This window comes from Callospermophilus lateralis, chromosome 3 (genome assembly GCF_048772815.1).
Source record: "Callospermophilus lateralis isolate mCalLat2 chromosome 3, mCalLat2.hap1, whole genome shotgun sequence".
Classification (NCBI taxonomy): domain Eukaryota; kingdom Metazoa; phylum Chordata; class Mammalia; order Rodentia; family Sciuridae; genus Callospermophilus; species Callospermophilus lateralis.
The window spans coordinates 13,297,027-13,316,991 of NC_135307.1; the positions used below are offsets into that span (position 1 = coordinate 13,297,027).

Here is a 19,965-nt window from a genome sequence, read left to right on the forward strand (position 1 = left end):
CTCTGCTGTGTTTGCTGGTGCCCTGACCCGGCCAGAGGTCCAGGAGCTAGGTGGTGGCCCAAGGACAGCTGCTTGGGGCATGGCTGGCACTGGTCAGAGGGCATTGGTGGACGGGGAGGGGGATTGAATGCCAGGCACCACTGTGGGTTCCCGTTTGACTCCCAGCAGCACCACCGTTCCCACCCAGATCTTGGTAGGTCTTTAGTCTGTGCCTCGCTCTCCTCATTTGTGAGATCCTTTCCTGGGATGGCTGGAAATAAACTGGAGCAAACACATAAGCCAGGAGCACATACCTGCTTGGAATGACCCTTCTTAGCTGTTACTTGATTCAGCCTCCATCCTGGAGGAAGCTGCACTTGGGAGTGGGGCTTGTGGCCTCCTCTGGCCTCTTTTGAAGCCATGTGAGGGGTCAGCCAGGTGCAAGGCTGACGCCACTGCCTCCGAGGGACTGTCCTTGCAGGTGGTAGTGGCCATGTGCTGGCAGCAGACAGCTGGCGGGTCAGGAAGCCTAGCGGCAGGTGCTTCTGGTCAGGTGGGGCTAACTGTCAGCCCCTAGCTCTGGCTCTCTTGGGGCCTGATCTTCCCAATCCCTGTCCTCTTAAAAAAACAAACACATTCCCAGTGAGCAGGGTGAGCAACCCGGACTTCCAGACGGCCCACACACCTCCGCCAGTCAGGCCAAGCTCAGATCTCGGTATGCAGTGAGTAGCAGCTGGTACTTGAGACAGCAACTCCTAGATCTGCTGAGACCACCAGCTCTGCTGAGAGTTTTTATAGTTTTGTGGAAGGAATATCCACTTAGATCCAGGGTTGGATCTGCTGTCTGACTTGAGTCATTTCACTGAACCTCTCTGAGCCCTGGTTTCGGTAGGTCGTGGGCTGAAGAGACATGTGCAGTAATGCTTTCTCTAGACGGCCACTCCGTACCTACTTGGGTGTGCGTATTTTCTGCCCCTGGGTGCTATGGGGCTTGGGGACCAGAAGTGCAAACACAGAGGCTGCCCTCTAGGAATTAGGAGAAATGAGTTGTGGGGCTGTAGAGGTCTCGTCCTGTCAGTGGGCCCTTAGGAGCTTCGTCCTCTCTGGTATGCTGCAGAGGCTTGTGGGTCCCCTGGCTTGTGCCTGGGTAGGTAGTAGGGTGCAGTGGCCTCGGGTGCTGAAGTTGCTCTCTGTGTCTCGTTACAGCTGAACCTCAGCCGGCCGATCGAGGAGCAGGGCCCCCTGGACGTCATCATCCACAAGCTGACTGATGTCATCCTTGAAGCCGACCAGAATGACAGCCAGTCCCTGGAGCTGGTGCACAGGTTCCAGGTGAGTGAGGCTGGTGCCACCCAGCTGAGGGGCCTGCAGGAGGCAGAGGAAGGCTCAGGAATGGCTGAGTGCCGTCTGAGGACTGAAGCAGCCATTTGGATGTGTCATCCACAGAAGTGACTGTGGCACTGGCCGAATGTGGTTTCGAAGGCAGGTACTTCCCTACAAGTGAGGCCTCATTCTTCTTGGGCGGAGTGTGGAGACTGACGCTGGGCATGGTTGGCACCCTGCCCCTCCTGCCTGTGTAGACATGGCTAGGCCAGAGTGTGGCTGAATCCAGGTGTAGCCTGTACACCTCCCACAGGCACACTGCCCCGACTTGGATTCCAGAAGGGACCCTTTGCTGTGCTTGGAGCGAGGACACCTCCGCAGGCCTTTGTGCCAAGGCTTGCCTTAGAGGAGAGCCCCCTCTGCTTGTCACGCTGACCCTGTGTGCTCCTGGATGCACACTGCTCAGCTGTCTCAAGAGTCCCCTAGGCTGTTCCCTGCTCCCCACCCATTTCCCTAGTAGCCTCCTTTTTGTGTGGACAGATGTGATTCTTTCCTCTAGAAAATGGCTCAGGGGTCACAAGAAACAAAGTCACATTATCCATGAAAAGCACTGAAACAGTGGGTGTCTTCGGCCTCCCCAGAGAGACGGGTGTCTGAGCTAGCACTTTCCATATGTGGTAATTGGAGAGGTGACATCGTTTCTTTCTGTCAGAACAAAGAGGCTCTTGTCACATAATAGCCATCCTGCTGACCAAGTTCTTCTCTCCCATGTGTTCAGGGTCGGTGGCCTCAGCCTCCCTCGCTTCCCATGGCTCCCACCCGCTCCCTTGGCCGTTCCTTGCCGCAGAGCCCACTTCCCACCTGGGAGCGATGGGGACACAGTGGCAGCTGCTTACAGCCTCCCATGTCTTGGGGGTGGCAGGCAAGGTGGGGTTTGTCCCTGTGTTGTGCTCTCTAGGGCCTCTCTCTTCCAGCAGCTGGATGTCCTTCCTGTGTGCTAGACTCCTGTCCTTTCCTAGGGCTGAAGCCATGGGAAGGTGACTTGTGGAGCCTCAGTTTTCTCATTTGTGAATTTCTTATTTTTCTTATTTCCACTCCTCCTGTTGGTCAGGAGGCGATATGAAGGGAGGTGTGAAGTCACCGTGCTTAGCCCACCACACGCCCATGAGTTCCTGCTGCATTCTGGGAGCTCTTCCAAGCACTGGGGTGAAGACACGACCCACTGCTTGTCCAGGCCCTGTCCCGTAGCAGGGCTGGGCTGAGATGATGCACTCCTGTGTCCATTTTATCTCTGCAGCCCCTCAGGGCAGGGATCCCCAGCCCTGCTTTATGGCCCAGGAGACTGAGGCGTGGAAGCATGCACAGTGCACCCATAGGGACTGGGCGGAGCCAGGGTTCAGTCTTGCCTTTTTTAGGGACTGGCTGTGCGTTCCTGCAATTGTGGCATTTATGCTACCTCTTGAGTCCTGGTCTCTGTCACCATCCTGGGTGCAGCCCCAGTTGGTGGCCAGCAAAGCAGGGCTCTTCCTTGTCCCTGAGCTGTCTCCAGGAGGCTTCCAGGTGTCAGTTCTTGTGCTAGTGCTGCCTCAGGCGACAGTCTGGGGGGCACGGCTGAGCCTGGCAGCTGCATAGACCTTTGGGACAGGGATTCCTCCTGAATCTCTCTGAAGGATGATGGTCGTGCAGGGACCTGCTGAGCAGCTCCATTTGTAAGGCTGGGCGATGTGTAGTGAGAGCAGTTGTGACAGCAGGAAGCTCACAGTGCAGCCACGGGGCACCAGGCCCTGTTCTAAAGCACTTTGTGCACATTGGCCGGTCTGCTGTCAAGCAGGAGGCTACTCTTATTCCCAATGTGAGCGAGGAATGGGTGGAGGAAGGTTGGGTGGCTTCTCAAGTTGCCATAGTTAGAAAGTGGTGACTGGGGTCTGAACTGTGCCAGCTGGCTGGATCCCACTCTCCCTGACCTACCAGACTCCATAGCAGACTCTGGACACACTGCCCGGTCAGTGCCCCCATCAGTTTCCTTGTCATTAGAATGGAAAGGATGGCTCCTCCTTCCTGGGACAGGCAGCAGTGTGTGGGAAAGTGCTGGTACTTGCTGAGAGCTGTGGCCTTCCTGCTGTTGTAGCTGCCATAATGACACCACCGTTAACTTTGGTTGGTAACATCTTTCTGTAAGGGCCAGGCCCCCAACTGGCCCCAGGGTCCCTGGAGTCATGGAATAGCTATTCCATCCTCATTGCCCCAGACACCCTGAGTTTTCAGCCCAGGGCAGGCGATCACAAACAGCCGTGAGAGCTGCCTTCTGTGTACCTGCTGTGGACAGAGAGGACACATATCAGGGGGGCGGGATGTGCAGCTTAAGGCTGCCAGGTACCAGGTACAGTGGGGGTCTTGGCTGGGTCTCCCGGTCTGTCCCTTCCAGGGTACACACCCAGTGGTCCTCAGCCAGGTCCTCATGCAAGCCTTCCAGCCCCAGCATTTCTGGGATGAATGTTCATTCATCGTGGGTTTCAGTGAGAAGTCAGATGTCTGATAAGGCCAAGAAGTTTCCTCCTTTGTGAGCACAGTCCCTTAGGGAAGAGTGTGCTCCCTGTGCTCTCCAGAGGACTCAGAGGGGAGGAGCCAACAGCAGGTGTGAGAGAGGCCGGCAGCTCCAGGGCCAGGACACAGAGGAGGCTTTTGCTGACCCGTTGTCCCCTGCCACTGACTGATAGAGGCATAGGCTCAGAGCTGGGCCATGTGAACTCAGGGATGACCCTCGACCTTGACCATGCCCTTTGTTTTCAGAGTCAGTTCGAATGTTCTTTCTTGAGATGTGAATGAGGAGGTGTTGGTGTGGCTTGTGGAATGGGGAGAGCAGGGAGGCCATGATCAGAGGCAGTGGACTTCAGGAGCAGGAAACAGACCTGGGGCATGGACCTGCAAAGCAGCACCCCTCCGCCTTTCCTGATGAGCAGAAAAAGCAGAGTTAGATGCTCTGCCTGAAGGGCCTTCTCCCAAGATAGTGTCCAGGTCCCTGGGGAAGGGTTTGGAACTGTGTGCAAAGATCAAGTTCCTGAGCCAGTCCTGACAACCATGGAGCCTTCTGCTGTGGGATGCTCCTGTCCACCCGAGCCCCTGAGAAGTTGAGCTGAGAGCCCAGGTGGATAGGTGGGGGTCTGAGCCTGGTTATCAGATACAGGCTGGTGTGCTGCCGTGGATCATTAAAGCTCCTTGTTATGGAAACACCCAATCTGTTTTTTTTTTCTTCCAATTTTGATTAGTCTCACAATGGCTTGGCCTGGACAGTCACTGGGATGATTCAGTTGGTTTTTAACTCCAAGACTCATGTGATCCAGCAGCCTGGTGCCACTACGGCTCTGCTTGAGATTTGGTTATCAGTGTGCAGCGCTGGGCAAAGGTCCCTTGGTGACCCTGCCTACGTGGGCAAGTGGGGCTGGCCAGACCCCAGGGGCCTCCTGGCCTCTCCAGCAGCTTTCTCGGGGAGCATCAGGAACCTCCAGCTCACTGACCTTCCCAGCACTGCCTGCCAGGTGTGGGAGGGCGCCCCTCCTCTTCTGCCGCACCTTCCAGCCCCAGAAGGGTCATTATGCTGACTGCGATCTGCAGGGCCTGGGGATCCTCCTGGGGTTTTCTTGAATGAACCTGGGGAAGGAGGTTGGGTCCAGGTTGAGGCTTCTTGGACCCATCTTACTCAGCTGGAGGGACGTTTGTTGTCCCTGGTGTTCCTGGAGCCCAAGTGTCACACACACCCTGGGGCTGCTTGCTGATTGCCATTGCTCTGAGTGCCCAGCCAGAGGGAGGCCAGGCCTGCTGGGGATTGTTCTCATAGCCCGAGCCACGCGCTGGGAAAGCACTCTCGTCACAGTGCGGACTGGCTTAGCTTTCCTGTTGTGGTGTCATCAAAGACCAGGACTGTTACTGTGGCCTATGGGTCCAAGTGGCCTGACCACAAGCCTCCCTGCATCCCCTGCTCTGTGCTTGTTGTGCTGGCCCTCCCACAACAGCTGTGGAGCCTGCCCTGCCCAGTGTCTTTGCACAGTGGTTCCTTCACCTGGGCGCCACTTCCCAAGGGGCATCTTCTCTGATGATTGACACAGCTCCTGTCCTTGTCCCTCCTGACTTCGCACTTTTCCTTCATGCCATTTGAAAGTCAGTTATTCCTCCTCAGTTGCCACCATCCATCCCTCACTGGGCAGGGGTTGTGCCTGCTCCCAGCACCTGGTGTGCCTGGCTGCTGCCCTTGGTGCTTGGTACCCTGGCAGTGTGAATGTGTGTGTTAGGAGTCATGTGTCAGCTTCCCATTGCTGTTACACAATCTGAGAAAGGCAGCTTTAGGGAGGAAAGGTTTATTTTGGCTCACGGGCTCAGAGATGTTGGTCTGTGGTCACTTGGCTCTTGGTTCTGGTCTTGTGGTGAGTCAGGACATCTTGGTGGGGAGCACATGATGGAGCAGAGCTTCTTAGACTCCAGGAAGAGAGAGCATGCTTGCTTGCTGTGTAATAGAGTCCCTTCCAGAGTCACTGTGGAAGGGCTTGAACCCCCTGTGGGCGGGGCTGGCTGAGCACCGAGCCCTGACATTCAGCCACTCCCAAGGGCTCCTTCTCAGAGCACTGTTGCGCCGGGGAATGAGACTTCACCACATGGGCAGAAGTGCCTGCAGGGTGCTGGCCTTGAGCTGGTGAGCCTTGTGCAGGGCACCTGGTGGCCTAGGTGGGGGACTAGGAGCATGGTGTGTGCCCAGTAGTTGTGCCTGGGGATGTCCTGGCAGGGCCAGAGCTCCTCATGCCAGGTGTGGGGTGTAGCCTCTGTTCTATAGGAGAGTTGGGACAGGATGGCAGGTTTAACTGGCAGAGACAAGATCTGCCCAGGAGGGGGACCTGCCATGCAGAAGGAGCAGGTGGGGACCTCCAAAGCCAGCCATGACTCATGTTGAAGATGAAGAGGGAGCTCCTGCCTTGTGGCCCAGTATCACCTGTCCTCAGTTCAGTGTCCTGTGATCCTGAGTGTCCCCTTTCTCAGCCACAGTAGCAGGACAGAGTCCCACTCTCTCTCGGGTCCTTGTCAGTGTTCAGTTGTGTGAAATGGGTCTAGGAAGGGGGCCTCTTACATGTCCCCAGGGATGCAGGAATCGCTCACGCACTTGGCTGTTTGGTTCTTTACCAGCGTTTACCTGAAAGAAGCAGCATTTACTCAGCCTTGGTACTGCCATCAGCCAGGGGACAGGAAGGGGTGGGGCAGGGCAAGGGCAGGAGCCTCTGGTGCCTCCCTGCAGGATGGTTCCTCTGGAGGGGTGGAGGGCATGGCCTTCAGGCCCTTCCTGCTGTGACTCAGGTGAGGCCTGGCTTCACTGCACCCAGGGCTGCCCATATTAGCTTGAGACTCAAGGCCACGCCTGTCAGGGACTTTGGCCTGAGCGGTCCGCCGACAGGTCTCTGTGGCAGGACAGTATGGAGGTGAAGCTCAGAATGGCTCTCGGTTTCTGACTGGCAGAACTGGGGACTCTCTCACCGCCTGGCCCAGAGTGCCTGTGGCCTCTGTGGAGTAGAACCACCTGCTGCAGGCACCGAGTACCCCACAGCTCCTGTCCTCCTTCACAGGGTGTCGTGAGCATCAAACAGGTGGACATATGCAGTGCCCTTAGAACAGCACCTGGTGCAGGGCGAGTGCTGCATGCGTGCATGCGTGTGCACACGTCTGTGTGAGTGCTGACCACCCTTCCTTTTAGTGTCTGGGCTGTGCTGGTGTGTGCAAGGCACTCCCACACAGGCTTGGCACTTGAGCACTTGGTCACACACCTAACATCACCTTTAGTACTGTGGCGGTAGCACTACTCCTGGCCTTATCTGTGGCTCCAGCTGACTCGAGGGTTCTCATTTGTAGTTGGAGTTGATGAGGTGGTGAGTTTGAAAGTGTCCCCAAATGGGAAGAGGTGTGCTGTGAGGGGCAGCTGAATGTGGAGTGGCAGCCTGAGACTCGTGGCTGGGCCAGGGTCAGGGACGTGGCTGCCACCCTGGCTCTGCTCCTCTCCAGCCAGCCAACCCGCACTCCACAGGGAACATGCAGGCTGGCATGTGAGACAGGGACACTGGGAGCAGCCCTGTCCAGCCCCAAGGCTGCCTCCCTGAGCATGGCCATCACTCCCAAGGCCACAGGTCAGCTTTGCCCCCACCTTGGGGCTCAGACATGATCGCACCACTGCATTGAATCCACGCTGTCACCCGGTGCTCGCTGATTGATGGGGAGGGGGGCAGGGAGGGGAGACAGTTTTGGCTGTTCTGGGTCCTTGGATCTGGTTAGGAAGATGGAGTCTGAACCTCGAGATGTTTCACAACTCCCAGAATCTAGTGGGTCTCTGTTGGCTTGCCAGAGTCAAGAGCTATGGGTTAGAGCTATGGGTCCCAGTGGAGGGTTTTGGTTGTCACCACAGAGCAGTGGGAGACCTTGAAGGAGTGTCTGCCATGTGGCCCACTCTACCTTGGGCCAGCAACTGAGGGACCATTCCCACCCAGCTGGCTTGAAGGTCAGTATTCACCTGAGGAAGAGGTTGTCACCTGAACCACCTCTGACACGGCTGGTGTCATGCAGTGACAAAATGTTGGCTGTCAGGTGCCATGGGAGGTGGAACTGGGACATCTCAGCCTCAGAGAAAGATCTGTGTCTTGGGGTGACTGCAAGGTCAGCCTTGAGGAGCCTGCTGCCCTGGGTCACAGACCATTCCTCCCATGGTGGAGACGGCCACACAGTCTGCCCATTGTGTACTGAGATCATGCCGGGCCAAGCAGGTGGGGCCTGGAATCACTCTTCCTGCTGCTGGAGTTGTGATCATTTAGTGCCCTAGGCTGGCTGCGGGCACTTTCCCATGCGGAGAGGAAGCCTGGACCCCAGGCAGACCTGCTACCCATTACTCCCCAGGGGCAGGGATGATCTTGGTGCAGCCCAGGTGGTGGGTGGCTGGGGAGGGTGCCCTGAAGCCTGAGCCCAGGCCAGCTTGCAGTGTGTGTGTGGACAGTGTTTTGCAGCTCAGAGCATGTTGGGTTTCAGAAATAGAAATGGTTATTAATACATTTCCCGAAGTTGTAGAAAGAACTTCTGTGCATGTTTTCTTTAGATTTCTTAGTTTTATTGACTTCTTTGGATAATTCTGTGTTGTTAGGGGTTGCCCTCTGCCATCCAGAATGTTTGGTGGCCTGCCTGGCTTCTGTGGATTCCACACTGGAGGCTAGTAGTGAGCTTGCCCCATGCCTCTGTTTTGACCACAATGGCTCCAGATGTGCAGATGTTGGCTGGCACCCCTGATTGAGCGCTGCTGTGCTTTTTTTTTTTTTTTGGCTGTGCTAGGGATTGAACCCAGGGCCTTGTGCATGCAAGGCAAGCGCTCTACCAACTGAGCTATATCCCCAGCCCCCCGCTATGCTTCTTGAGGGAGGACTCCAACATCCCTGAGAGCTGGGGTGGCCCAGAGAGTTGCTCCTGTCACAGGCATCCATGCTGGGGCCCCATGCATCAGGCTTCAGCATTGGGATCTCAGCCCATCTTGGGCTTTTTTTCATCCGTGACGCTGGCAGCAGAAAGGGCGCCCTGTTTTCCATTTTCCTCCTGGGTTGTGTCGGGACGTGACTTCCTGACTTGTTTCTATGCTGCCTGTGTCGGCTGCATGCTACAATAAAGCCCAGTGTGATTTCCTTGAACTTCACGTAGTGAGTCACATTGCCACCTCAAGTCAAGAGTACAGCTAGCTGGTAAATTACATGCTGCTGCTCTGCTGACCTTGGTCATCTGAGGATGGACAGAGGACGTCCTCTGAGCTCCTAACTGTGCATCTGTGCAAGGTGGGTCTCTGCTCCCTGCTTCAGGCCTTCACACCCCGTGCTCTCAGTCTCCCCATAGATTGGTGAGATCATTCATCAACTATTAGGTCCACTCAGTTGTTCATTCAGCAGATCTTAGCTGAGCACTCTACGTGCCAGGAATCATAAGACTTGCAGATGCAACAATAAATAGATCAGGTGGACATAGCCCCTGACTTTGTTGTATTCACATGTGAGCACATGCGTGTTGGGGAACAGGGACGAAACAGACAAAACACCAGTGTACTGAAGAGAAATAACACAGCCTCAGTTACGTGAAGAACTTGGAGGAAAGAAGTCAGGGTTGTGGCAATGGGAGGTTCTCGACACTGGTCCTCCCTGAGGAGCTGACACTTGAGCTGAGGCCTGAAAAGATGGGACAGAGCCCGTCCCAGTAAGGGGGGACTCGGGCAGGTGGAGGGGGCAGCCTATGGGAGACCCTTTGGAGGGCAAGTTGCAGAGACCCAGGATCTGGAAGACCTGTTGTGGCTGAGCATATTCCGCAGTGGGCTGGAGGGAAGGCAGGGCCCAATTGACCTGTACTATGGTATCTGAGGAGTTGTGGGCAGCTTCTTTGGACAAGTGACATCACGCCATGTCCTCTCTCTGATGACCCTGATTGAACCACAAAGTGCCATTTTCTACTTTCTACACTCTGGGGAGGAAGAGGCCTTGGGCCGTGGCGGGGATCAGTGGCAGGCTGCGGCCTCCCTGGGAGCTTGCTGCTGCTGGCTAGGGGAGGGCCACCGAGGGTGGCAGGGTTCCTGGCTGCAGCTCCAGCCACTGCTGGCTGCGGTACATCTCTCTGTTTCCATCAGCCAGAGCCTGCTGGGACCTGGGAGGTCTGGGTGGCTGTGCGCAGACACGCGGAGCCTGGCCCTGGGACCTGAGTGACCCTTGGCTGTCCCAGAGTTCAGCGCACCACTGACTGCACACAATTCCAGTTAGTGATCTCCCCACTCCCACCCCCGCCCCAAGCAGGGAATCCCTGCGGCCTGGCTGGGTGTCTGCTTGTGAACCGGTCCAAGCCCTGGGTGAATAGGGCAGGGGAGCCTGTGACTGCCAGGAGGTCTCTGCTGGGGAACCAGCAGATGTGAGCCGTGGGCAAGGGTGGGGGCAGGGGTTTCCCCTGGCATGGGCTCTCCCTGGCATGGGAGTATGTAGGAATGAAGGACTGCTGCTATGGGGCACACTCAGTGTGACCTGGGACCAGGCTCCCCTTTCCTGTCTTCTTCACCTGGCACTGCTGTTAGCTGTGACAGTGGCCAGGTGACCACCAAGACCCTTGCAGCCCTGACGGCCTGTGGTCTACGAGTGAACAACCCATGGCCTCCGTTCCGTGAGGCCATGCTGCCCCAGGCCCACGCCAGTGTCGCACCAGGGCCCTTGCAGGCTCTACAGGCCATGTGTGGCCTCTGTCTCCTAGTCATCTGGCAGACCTGATTAGTTCTGTGCCCAGTGCTAGGAGAGAGAGAGCACCGGACATCCGCCAGGTGAATAGTCTAGGCCGTTGCCTTGCCCTTCTCCCGCTGGAGAGGGTGGGAGCAGTTTATAAGTTCAGCGCTGGGCTCCGGGGACAGAAGGGAGGTATTGTTTTCACTGGGGTCCTGGGCGGGGAGAGGGATCTGCTGACTCAAAATAATAGCCTTCAGTTCCTGCCCAGCCTCCCTGTCCACACAGGGTTAGTTTTCGGCTGGAGCAACATTTTTCCTGGGCTTTTCTCTGGCTCTTGAACACCAGTCTCTCCCCTACAGCCCATGTTTCTCCCAGTCCAAGCTCACACTGCTCACAGGTAGCTGAGGGTGGTTTGTGACATGGTGATGCCTCAGGCCACTTGGGTGGTGACCTAGGTGGCAGTTGTGGCTCGCCTCTTTCTTTGGGCTAAGGGTGCCTGTGCCCGGGAGGCCCTGCTGTCCTCCTGGGTGCTCAGGCCCCAGCCCTGTGCCTTCCCTCATCTGGAATGGAGGTCCCCCCACCTGCTGGTGGCATTTATTCTGGAGGCAGGGCCTGTTGGTCCAACCTCCCCAGGGCCTTTTGAGTCCTTTCCTCTAAGGCAGTTCTCTTTGCCACCTGGAAAGTGACATGCTATTGCTGGCTTCTAAGAAAATGTCCTGTGCCCTTCCTGGACGTCCCTGGCTCCACTCATCTTTTCCAGCTGACTCTTACAGGCACTGATGCCGAGGGTCCTTAGACACGGATTTCCTGGTGGCATCTGTGTGGTCCTTGGCGGCAGCTCTGGTTTGGGGGACTCTGTACATGGAACACATTCCTGACTGGGGTCTCTCTCCTGTCCTGATGCCCAGCCAACCTGTTTCCCTTTGGGCAGCCATTGGCTTCAGGAGCTGTGAGCCTTCTCAAGGCTTCAGGGTGCTGAACATGGTCTCCCTTTGCCACGCAGACCCACTGGCCTGGGAAGTGGCCGAGTGTTGGCCCCCACAGCGCCCCCTGCCTTTCAGCAGTCCCTTGAACGGCCTTAGCCACCTTTGCTAACAAGGCTCTGCCAGCGAGCACTTAGGATGTCTCTGATCACATTTTAGAAGCATGTCCTAGCGACCACCCAGCAACACGTGAGGAGTGAACCCCAGGGGTAGAACTGCCGAGTTCGCACATTGTTTATTTTGGCTGTGGCCTGGTTTCCTCCACAAAACCTATATGGGTTCTGCACCTGCCTTCCATGTGCTACCTCCTCTGTTTCTGAAGAGCTTATGTTGGCCCAGAATTGTCATGTGTCAGAGGGGACCAGGTCCCTCCAGACTCTTCTCTTGCCTGTTGGTTATATATACCTCTGGACACTCAAGGCCCCAGAAAGGGCAGTGCTGGCCTCATCAGCTTGTCTGGGCCACCTTGCTCCTGACTGTGCTCCCGCATTCAGGCTGGCCTCTATTCCACACCCCTGTGCTGTTGGAGTCTGGCCACCCCAGCCTGAGCTCCCAGGTTAGTAAGGGGGCTGAGGAGCAGACAGGCCTGGGGTAGATGGTGGTTTTCTTTTCAGCTCTACCAAATCAGAGATGGTATTGTGCTCAGGGTCAAGGCAGCCTGTCAGTCCTGCCTGAACAGTGAAGCCCAGCACACGTGCCCAGCACTGGCCTGACGCACTGCCAAGACCTCATCTGTTCCAAGTTTCATCCCATGGTCTTGCAGACTGTTGGACTGGTCACTTTGTAAAACTGAGAGCTGTCCCTGTCATCCTGCAGCCAAGGACCCTGTTGCTTTAGGATCAAGTCCAGACTCTTGGGTTGGTTTGCCTCCAACTGTTTCTCCTGCCCTTGGCCTTACTTAACCTTCCCTTTTGAGATTTATGTCTACCCCAGCTGTGAGCCTCCTTAAAGGTCCTCAGGCGTGCTAGGGTGCCTTTCCCCAGGGCTCTGCTTTAGCTGTCCCCTCTGCTTGGAGTGCCCTTTCTCCAGGCCCATGTCCATTACCCTCTGTGGTTCAAAAACAGTGACCTTAGGAAACTTCCTACCCCCCCAACCCTAATGACCAGATTAGTTCCCCAACCCAGTGCATCCCTCGTGTCAACCCTCCAGACCCTGTCACCACCACCCCCTGCACCCTAGCACATCTGCCACTCAGCAGACCCCCGGAGGGTGGTCTGCATTTACATCCAGACACATGCTCACATTCACATGCATGCACCATCACATGTTCACATGTATACTCACACCCTTGCACACCCATGCACATTCACACACACATTTACATGTGTGCACACACACAGGCTGGTCTTATGTGCTCTGGAGACCTCAGACAGGGCGTTCAGACACAAGAGGTCTCTCCAGAATACTGCTGAGGGTTGGCTGAGGCTAGAGTGTCATGGGGAAGCTCAGCTCTCCCAAGGAGCCACTGTAGGAAAGTCGGGAAGTGGGCAGTGAGGAAAGGCCTTAGCCTGCCAGGACTGAAGCCAGGGGAGAAGAGATATGGGGGACAGTCTCAGGGATGGTCGTGCCTGGGCTAGTGACTGGTCTACCATCCCTGGCAGAGCTGCGGCCTGTCCCCAGGGCTTGCTTGTCTGCCTGCTGCCACCCTCCCTGTATGGCATATGCCTGGCTGGCCACAGGTGACAGGGAACTGTGCTCTGTGAGCTCTGAAGGTTACAGCCCTGGCTCCTGCAGTGTTCCAGCCTGACCCAGCTCAGGGGCCCAAGAGCTTTTTGTTTGTGCGGTCATCACATCCCAGAGCTGGAGCACCTAGGACTGAGGAGGCAGAAAGGACATGGTGGGTTCTCTCCCCCTTATTGTGCAGATGGGAGAACTGACGGCGGTGCAAAGTGGCTTCCGGAAGCACATGTGGCTGCTCCAGGACTTCAGCCCGTTCTGGCCTCAGCTTGCACATTGCCTTGTGTGGGGATTGGGTGGGGCCGGACCTAGGCCACACTGCAGAGCAGGTCTGGCACCCAGATTGTGCTGTTCAGGCCAGGGCTTCCTTTTTAGAAAAAAGCTTATTGAAGCGTAACACATGCATGAAAAGTGTAGATCTCTAAATAAGCTTGGTGGGTTTCCACCAGCCAGGCCCACTGAGTACTGCTCTGGATTGGGTAGTGCAGAGCTGCCCACCCCCCAGCTACTCGGGGCTCCCTGCTGTGCTCTGCTCTTCCTCCCCAACCCCCACCCTTTTTTGTTTTTTAACCGTCAGGACCGCAATACCTCAGTTTGAGAAGCCTGTCAAAACCCCCTGCATCTCCTGCCTTCTGCATGTGGCCCTTGCACAGAATTGGCAGCCAGGCTCTGTGTTGGTTTCTTTTGCTGGGTAATAAGTTACCTCAAATGTGGCAGCTAAAAGGCACATGTTTACCATCTCTGTAGGCCGGACACGCTGGTGCTGGCCAGGGGTGCATCTCGTATGAGGCTTGACCAGGAGATTTGCTTCCATCAGGCTGTCTGCAGAATCGGTTTCCAGGAGGGTGGGGTCTTGTCTACTGTAGTGTGAACATCTGTAGTTTGGAAGCATGTCGCAGGCCTCACCCTTACTCTGGGGGAGATTATAAACTAGAGCCAGGTGGTCATGGAGCTGGATGGACTGGTGGGAGGGAAACCCTTCCTTGGCCTGTGGCCACACTACCTGTGTGGAGTGTCTGCCCTCCCTCATAACATCCTTCTGTCCGGGGGGGGGGGGGGGGTCAGGAACCTTCGTTTCTGGGAGGAAAGAAGGAAGCTGGTCACCATACCAAGAGAGAGCCTCCCACATACTCAAAGTTCTCCAATCCTTGCTCTGCAGTGTCTTCCGACCTGGCCCCCACATCGCTGTGGGGATTCTTCTAAGACTTGCCTCCAGTCCTGCATTGCTCCTGCAGTTTCCCTGTGGCTCCCTTCAGGTCCCCATGCAGCATGCCTACAGAGGCCAGCAGTCTGGCACTTGGCTCATGGCCCTGTGTGTGGCACCTTGGCTGCCCTGGAGAGTTGGAGCTCCCTGCAGGCAGCAGGGCAGGCTTGCTCGTGTGAGCTTGCATCAGCTGCCACGTGGGTGCCCAAGAGATGTGACTGTCTAGAGGGCCACCTCTCCTGGAGCAGACCCCTGGAGACCTCTGCAGAGGAGATCCATTCTCCAAGCTTGCAGGAGGTCTGGACAGCTCCGTCTTCCTCTCTCCCCTGGCCCCTTGCTGGCTCCGGCTCCAGTCCTCTGCCTGTTGCTGCAAACCTGCCTGACCTGCTTGTGCACAGAGTTCTTCAGCATTTCAGTTTCAGTCTTTGTCTTCCTGAGGTTTAAAGGCACTTTAGCCACATTACCTGTGTTTCAGTGGGTGATGAGATGCACCGCAGAGGCCTCAGCTTGACATCGTCATGGTTGATTTTGAATCCTGGCAAAACCCCAGCTAGTTATTTTTGACCTTGAACTGGTCACTTCACCTTTCAGGGACTTGATTTTTTAATTTGTAAAATGGGAATAAATGGATGTTTGCTCTATAGACCACAAGGTTGGCCTGAGAGCCAGATGCAGTATTTTGGGTGTCTGCCTCATGAAAACCAGGAATGGTGCTGTACTTGCCCCCACATTGGGTCATCAAGATGACCTAAGACATACATGCCTGAGGAGCTGTTTTGTGGTCCGTTGGACTACCACAGCTAGGTATCTAGCACAGGAAGTGAACAGCAGTGCACATAAACCCTTACACAGGCTGCTCATAGCAAGGTTATTTATAATAGCCAAAAAGTGGAAACCAACCAAATATCTTTCAAGTGATGAATAGATAAACAAAGCGTGGTGCATTCATAACATAAAATATTTGGTCATAAAGAGAGACTAGATGTTGAATCTTTCTGTGTGAAGTATGAATGAATCTTGAAAACATTTGAAAGCAAAAGAAGCCAGTCACAGAAAAACCACATATTTTGATTCTATTTATATGAACTGTCCAGAATAGACTGATCTATAGAGACAGAAAGTAGATCCATGGTTTCCGGGACTGGGAGGAATGCAGACGTTGAAACTGATAGCTAAAGGGTGTGGGGTTTCCTTTTGAGATAATAAAAATATTTTAAATTGTGCCGATTATTGCACAGCTCTGTTAATATGCCAAAGCCCTGGAATTGTAAACTTTATAAGTGGGTAAATTGCATGGCATGTGAATTACATCTCAATAGAGTTCTAGAAGGTATGAACTATTGCAGTCTCCATTTCACAGGTGAGGCCCAAACTTAGGGAGGCCCAGAATGGCATGTGAGGAAGGCGAGGGGCCTGTGGCCCCGGCTCCTTGGCCTGTCTGCTCTTGGCAGCACTGCCCCGTTCCGAGTGAAGGGGGTGGCCCCTTTCCTACCTCCTAGCTGCCCCTTTCCCCACATGAGAGCTTCCCAGCCCTGGATGGAGGTCTCCTGAGCCTGCCAGGCCCTCAGGACAACAGCCCCGTGGGCAGGCCTTCTGCTCCAGGGTCATTAGTGGAAAGTGGAACTGGCCACTGGTGAGGGGGAGCGGGAGTTTGGGCCCAGCAGAACCACAGCTGGGGACCTTGTCTCTGACCAAAACCTGTCAGCTCTCAGGTTCCTGAGGGAGACGGGAGAGTCCTGCCACTCTCTCAGTGCTGTCGAGGAGCCCACAAGCCTGTGAGGTGCTTCAAGACCTGTAGGGGCTTCAGGGTGTGCCCAGGGTTCCTCCCAGCACCCGGCTGGGTCAGTGGCTGGGCATCTCTGCCAGGCAAGGCTGCACACAGGTCCTGCTGCTCAGCGCCAGGCCTTCGACTCACAGAAGTCTCTGTTCTGGTGGTGTCTAGTTGTCCAGCCTTTCCTTCTCTGGCTTGTGATTTCAGTATCGTAGCTCAGAAAATCCTGTTTACTTCAAGGTCCCAAAGATCTTTGCCATTGTTTTCTTCTAAGAGTTTTATAGTTTTAATTCTTAATCTTAGGATTAATCTTTTATATTAAAAGAAGTGGTGCTCAAAAACCATTTCATCCAGCATGGTGCCTATAGCAAGCCCAGCGTAAGCGCCAGCTCGTTTGTTTTTAAGTTGTCCCTGGTGATCGTTATGATTATTTTTACCATGATTATTATTCTTTTGTGCTTCCCATCTGAATAGCTGCCTCCTGTTCCTTCTAGAAAGATAGTGCTGGTGTTCACATCCAGTCTGGCACAACCAGGGGTGGGGGGTAGGAGAAGGGGAGGACCTAATTGCCCCTTGCCCAGTTTTTGCAGACTTCATTTTAGAAAGGAGTCATGTGGGTGAGAGAGAGCGAGCTGCAAGCTGTTCTAGGGCCACGCTGCAGCTTAGCCCCCAGCTTGGGTTCAGGCTCCTTCCCTCTGCATTCACCTGCTTCTCCCTCTACGCCCTGGCCCTCCTGAGAATCCAGAGGGCAAACACCCCCAGTGAGGACCTTGCCTGCCTCTGGGAGGAGCCGGTGACCCCTCCTGCCTGTGTGGTAGACTTGGTGGTATGGTGGGTTGGTGGACTCCTCTGCCTGGCCACACTGTCCCTGGAGGGCACAGGCTGGGCTTCTTGGGTCTGGGATTGTGTGTGCTCCAGGCATAAGCAAGAGGTTAGCACAGGCCAGGACAGCCGGGTTTCCTGTCCCAAGGTCAGAGCTGGCCTGCTCTTCCATCTGCTGGGCAGGGCAGGGCTGGCCCAAGACCTTAGGTGTGGCTCTAAGAATTTGTGTGTTACAGAACCACGAGAATCCTTCTCTGTATCCAACCACTCCTTCCACGTTCGTGAATCCTCAACACCCACAGTACTCCCCGCGATGGCTTTATTCAGACTCAGGCTTATTTAAGGCATTTCAGAGACTTCACTCCAGGATCTTGTTTCCAGACAGACAGCAGCAGAGGTGGGACTTCTGACAGCATCTTCTGCTAGATGAGAACAAAGCCTGCATCTCACACCTTCCTCACTTCCTGCCTGCAAGGACCACAGAGGAAAGGGTATCTCTGATGTTCCTCTCAGCCCTCATTTGCCTTAGATTCTCAGAGGAGAAGCTTGATCCCTCTAGCCCCACAAAGGCCTGGTGCCCATGTTGGCATCATCTTGCAGGCCCCTGGGAGCTTGGGCCTGGGAGGGCACCTGGTCATCTCTGCCCCCTTGTCCCTGCAGCAGTCCCTTCACCACCCCTCCTGGTGCCGCACGTCAGACTGCGCGGGCCTGTGTGAGGCCCTGCACTTCCGCTTCCAGGAGCCCGCTCTGGGTATTCCTTGGCAGGCTGGCCCTCGGGGAGCATGTTTGCTGTTTGCTATGGAGACGGTTTGGGCCTTTTCTTCCAGCAATTTGTTTGGTAATTCTAAGAGACTTGTGAAAAATGCATGAGGCCTTCAGTACAATAGATAAACTGAAAAGCCTGGGAGAAACTCCACTTGTGGCTGGCAGTCTATTGACAAAGCCCCTCGCCCGCTCTGTGTCCTCCCTCTGTGTCCTCCTGGGAGAGGCGGTGCTGGAGCCACTGTCATCCTGATGCGTTCGTGCAAGTTCCAGAGCTTACGGGCACTTGTTTGGCAGACATTTTTCTCTCTGGTTTCTCATGACCCTTTTCCCCACTGAGTTTGTCTTAAACTCACATGCTGGGTTCTCTTGAATCTTGAAAGGTCACCACCCTGCTGCATAAAGTGGGACCAGCATCAGCGCTGTTTCTCAGCAACTGGCGGATCCTCCTCTCGGGCTCTTTGTGGGGGAGGGGGAGCACGCCAGTTGTTCTTAGCAGCCTGGGTTGCAGGGTGGCGGGGGGGACCAGGCTGACCCAGCATGGTGAGCATCTGATACTGAAGGAGGGGAGAGAGTATTTGTGTAACCCTGCTGTCACCGCAATGCCTCCCGCAAATGGCTGTCCCTCCCACTCCAGAGCAGCCCGCAGCCTCAGAGGTTGCGCACAGGCCTTGCTCCTGGGGTTCCTCTAGTGGGAGACTCACCCAGCTCCACTTTTGTCTTTATGAGGACCTCCGCGGTCATCTTCAGTAACTTCTTAAGTCACTGTGAGGAAATAGAGGCCCTGAGGAGCCCAGCACCTGCCCAGAGGTGCACCGAGGGGGACGTCACTGGGAGCCTGGGTCTCTTGCTGCTGGCCATGTGCTCTTCATATGACACAGGCTCTGCCTGGCTTGTGGGGAGTGGGGGCGGGAGCTGGGTGCTTCCAGGCCCTGGCCCAGAGCACTACCTTGTTGGCCAGGATCACAGAGCAGTGGGCACCAAGTGTGGAAGGCCGCAGCCTGTGTGAGGCCCAGCATAGCCGGCACTGCCAGCTGGCTGAGGGGCAGCCTTTTCACATTAGTGTGTTGCTGTGGTCTCATGAGGTGTGTCTCGGGAGGGACAAGCTCTGGTGGAAGCCGAGACCTGGTTTGCAAGAGCATGCTGGTGAAGGAATGGTGCCCAGAGGGTAGGTGCCGGGAGACGCCCCAGAGGAGAGGTGGGGGCTCCTCGGCAGGCTCTTGGGTGAGGAGGAGACTGTTGGGAGGGAGGCTTGAGGGCAGCTCTGGATAATGCCTCCTTAGACCGCTGCTCAGCTTGTCCCTGAACCCCATGTTGGTGGGACATGGGCATCCCACGTAAGCTGCCTGGCCCACTTGGCCTGAGCAGCTGGCAGCTGGCCCAGTTGACCTGCTGACGATTTTGTCTTCAAGGAGGGGAAGCAGTGGGGCTGCTTGTGTCCTGCATGTAGGTCCACAGCACAGGTTTGCCGAGACAGGAACGCCAGGCCTCCCAGCAGTGCCCTGGCCACCACCCAGGGCCCAAGAGGATTGTAGCGTCCAGAGAAAAGAGCCTGTAAACCATACGCCCTGGTGTGGAACACTCAGGAAGTTGGTATGGACCTGCTTTTGAGTCAAGTGTTCTCAAAAAGATTATTAGAAACCAAAATGGGTTCATGGGGGAAAAAAATCTCAAATGGATCTTGCTTTTTGTTTGTAAGATTTACCAGTAGGGCCAGGGTTGTGGGCTCAGAGTTAGAGCGCTTGCCTCGTGCTCGTGTGAGACCCTGGGTTCGATCCTCAGCACCACATAAAAAAAATGAATAAATAAAATAAAGATATTGTGTCTACCTACAACTAAAAAAATATTTTAAAAAATAAAGATTTACCAGTAAAGAAGACTTGGGTGGTGCTCCCTGCTGACCTTCACTGACCCTCCAGGTGGTGTGCTGGCTGTGTGGGGAGAACCCCGAGGGAGGAGGGGCCACAGGGGACAGAGTGAGCTGGCGTGGTATGGCCAAGTACCGTGAGCTAGGGGCCTTCCAGCTCGGGAAGCCTGGAGCCTGGTCCAGGTGTTAGCAGCTGTTGTTCCCGAGGCTCTGAGGGGCACCTGTCCACCCCTTGCTGTGCTCCTGGTGCTCACGGGCACTCCTTAACATGTGCCCACGACACTTCAGCTGTGTGTCTTCGTGTGGCCTTTCCCTGTGTCCCGATCTCT

At 55.5% G+C, this 19,965-nt stretch overlaps 1 protein-coding gene and 1 non-coding gene across 4 annotated transcripts in view; one reads left to right on the forward strand and one right to left on the reverse strand.

Annotated features, from left to right (window-relative positions):
• Positions 1–19,965, forward strand: part of Itpk1 (inositol-tetrakisphosphate 1-kinase) — a 129,196-nt gene that overhangs the window by 65,283 nt on the left and 43,948 nt on the right. For all 3 annotated transcript variants that reach the window (XM_076849726.2, XM_076849727.2, XM_076849728.2), the window contains one exon: positions 1,186–1,311. In XM_076849726.2, coding sequence (XP_076705841.1) covers positions 1,186–1,311 — 126 coding nt within the window. The remainder of the gene's footprint in view (positions 1–1,185; positions 1,312–19,965) is intronic.
• Positions 8,635–8,711, reverse strand: Trnaa-ugc (transfer RNA alanine (anticodon UGC)). Its single transcript has one exon. It is a non-coding gene; the product is annotated as a tRNA-Ala (tRNA).